The sequence below is a fragment of the Pteropus vampyrus genome, unplaced genomic scaffold (genome assembly GCF_000151845.1).
Source record: "Pteropus vampyrus isolate Shadow unplaced genomic scaffold, Pvam_2.0 Scaffold66, whole genome shotgun sequence".
NCBI classification, from domain to species: domain Eukaryota; kingdom Metazoa; phylum Chordata; class Mammalia; order Chiroptera; family Pteropodidae; genus Pteropus; species Pteropus vampyrus.
The window spans coordinates 9,638,363-9,640,638 of record NW_011888847.1 but is presented as its reverse complement, the minus strand read 5'-3'; the positions used below and the strand labels follow the sequence as shown (position 1 = coordinate 9,640,638).

The 2,276-nt window shown below is 31.6% G+C and overlaps 2 protein-coding genes and 1 long non-coding RNA gene across 4 annotated transcripts in view; 2 read left to right on the top strand and 1 right to left on the bottom strand.

Annotated features, from left to right (window-relative positions):
* The window catches only part of CEBPZOS (CEBPZ opposite strand), a 37,354-nt gene that overhangs the window by 13,913 nt on the left and 21,165 nt on the right, over positions 1-2,276 (top strand). The gene's annotated exons all lie outside the window — the stretch shown is intronic.
* The window catches only part of CEBPZ (CCAAT/enhancer binding protein zeta), a 45,752-nt gene continuing 43,570 nt past the window's right edge, over positions 95-2,276 (bottom strand). Inside the window, exons 13-15 of the mRNA XM_011361409.2 lie at positions 1,142-1,203; positions 975-1,056; positions 95-389 (exon numbers count right to left, since the gene is read on the bottom strand). Of these exons, the coding sequence (XP_011359711.1) occupies positions 238-389; positions 975-1,056; positions 1,142-1,203 (296 nt within the window). The 3' untranslated portion in view covers positions 95-237. The remainder of the gene's footprint in view (positions 390-974; positions 1,057-1,141; positions 1,204-2,276) is intronic.
* On the top strand, positions 120-1,682 carry LOC111740612. Its single transcript, XR_002780691.1, has 2 exons — positions 120-213; positions 1,456-1,682. It is a non-coding gene; the product is annotated as an uncharacterized LOC111740612 (long non-coding RNA).

Genomic DNA, 2,276 nt, shown 5'->3' with positions numbered 1-2,276 from the left:
ATGCTTAGTATAGATACTAGAGCTTGTACATGAAATATGTAGCGAGGAAAAAGTTTGATTTTTCTCAGTATTGTTTAATTTTAACATTTTTACATGATTTTATAAATGACAATTATGTTTTATTGTAGTTTATTACAAATCCATGGAACATTCTGGAATGTATGGAATCAGAGAACAAGATCAAGAAAAATGGTTGAACAGCAAAAGTTAGAGGTAAGTAGAGTTTTCATTTATCATTTATTTAGTAAACACTCGTTTTCTTTGCTTTTTAATTTTATGAGTGGTTTTTGGCCTCCTTTTGAAATTTTTCTTTTTCTTGATGATACTTTTCACATCTCTGTTGTGTAGCCAGTCATCACGTTCAGCCTCCCATTTAAGCTGTTTGAGACCTTTGGGAGGAGAAGAAATATGAGCATACCACACTCTAGACTCTTGGCGGCCCCACAGGACATCCTACTGAGTAACAGGGCCTTCCGGTCTGCCACTAGTAGCCATTTCCCATCCACTATGTAAATTCCATGCTTGTTTGTTACTTTCCTTCTATATTTATTATCAAAATTACTGTTTTAAAAATAAAAGATTACAACAGGAAAGGAACAAATGCACTAAAGATTTTTCCCATGAACACTTTTACTGGAAGGCACAGAAGCCAGTAACTATCCATTTCAGAAATAATTAAAATGTCTATAAAGCATTTATAAAGTTACTTAAGCAAACTCATACTGTATAAAAATTAGCTTGCCTCCTTAAAAAAACTAAAGCAACTTCTGTAGGTTGTAGTCTTTTTTGCTGTAGTCTACTTTTTAATCCTATATGCTCCCCAAACGGAGAGATGAAAAAGCCATTCCTTCCAGCTTATGAGGAACCATTTTATGCATTCCTACTATAAAAAAGTCCTCCAAAAAACTACACCTTCAGAAATTCTCTTAAGTTACGGCTATTTAAAAACCACAATTAAAAATTAAGTTACTCACTTGCATTATCTTTGTTAGCCATGGCATTCATGCCCATGTTATCAAACTTGGATCCCATATTTTCATCTAATAGGTGGCCAAACTTAAAAAAAAAAAATGATGCATATATTAGAAAACTTAAAACAATGTTAAACAGCTACCTTTTTAAAGCAGTACATTAGCCTTACCTCTTCAGCAGATACAAACAGGTTGGAGTCATTGAGATTTCTTTTCTTTTTTTTCCTGGGTCCTAAAAAGGGTATCAGCCTAGATTATTAAATCGTAAATCCAATGATTTTGGAAAAATATAAATCTTTCAATATGCTTTTGTTAAAAAATTGTATTTGGCTTAAAATACACAATTGCAATTATCTTACAGCACCATTAGGTAGCTGGCATTTAAAGACAGAAATATAATTTACTTAAGAGTTTGTATATATTATTTTTTCCAAGTACCCTAATAGAACTGTTTGGATGACAATAATATTTTCCTGTCTTTCAGATTTGGCCACCAATCAAGGTTTACCCTATTTCAATATCTAAGTAAGGCGAGATTAAAATTCCAAAGGTGACATGGATGAATTTTGGAATATTTAAGGCAAAATGAAAATTCTGATTATGACAGAAGTTTTGTTCTTTGGATTAACTGTGAAGAAATTGATGGAAGGTGTGTTTATTGTTCAAATAAAGTTTGTTCAAATAAAGTGGTTCTCCTAAAAAAAAAAAAAAGCCTCACCTATAATTCTGAATATATAAACTTTTCAAAATAGATAATAGTAAAAGATCTATTTTTAATATTTATTAAATTTTAATTCACACATTTTAAATCTCATTATCTAAATATATATTAACTAGAAATATTCTTTTATCCATTTCCTGAAACAATATCCAAACTGTTTGCATCTTTGACATCAATGTCTCTGGCACTACTAAGAGGTGTTTTTTAAAAACAGCTTTCTTAAAGAATTTGTCATAAAATTCAGCTGTTTTGGGTGTACAATTCAACGTGTTTTAGTAAATCCAGAGTTATTCAACTTCATCACAATGCAATTTTAGAGCATTTCCATCAACTCTAAGAGATCCCTGGTGTCCATTTGCAGTCAGGTGCCCCCCTCCCAAGAAAGCTTTGCCTTTGCTGGTTAGTTTATATAAATAGAATCACATAAGTGGTTTTCTGTATCTGGCTTTCACTAAGCATAACATTTTTGAGGCTCATCCACATTATAGCATGTGTCAGCACTTCATTCTATTTTATTGCTAAATAGTATTCCATTATATGGGCATACCATATTTTGCTTATTCACCAGTCAATGAACATTTGGG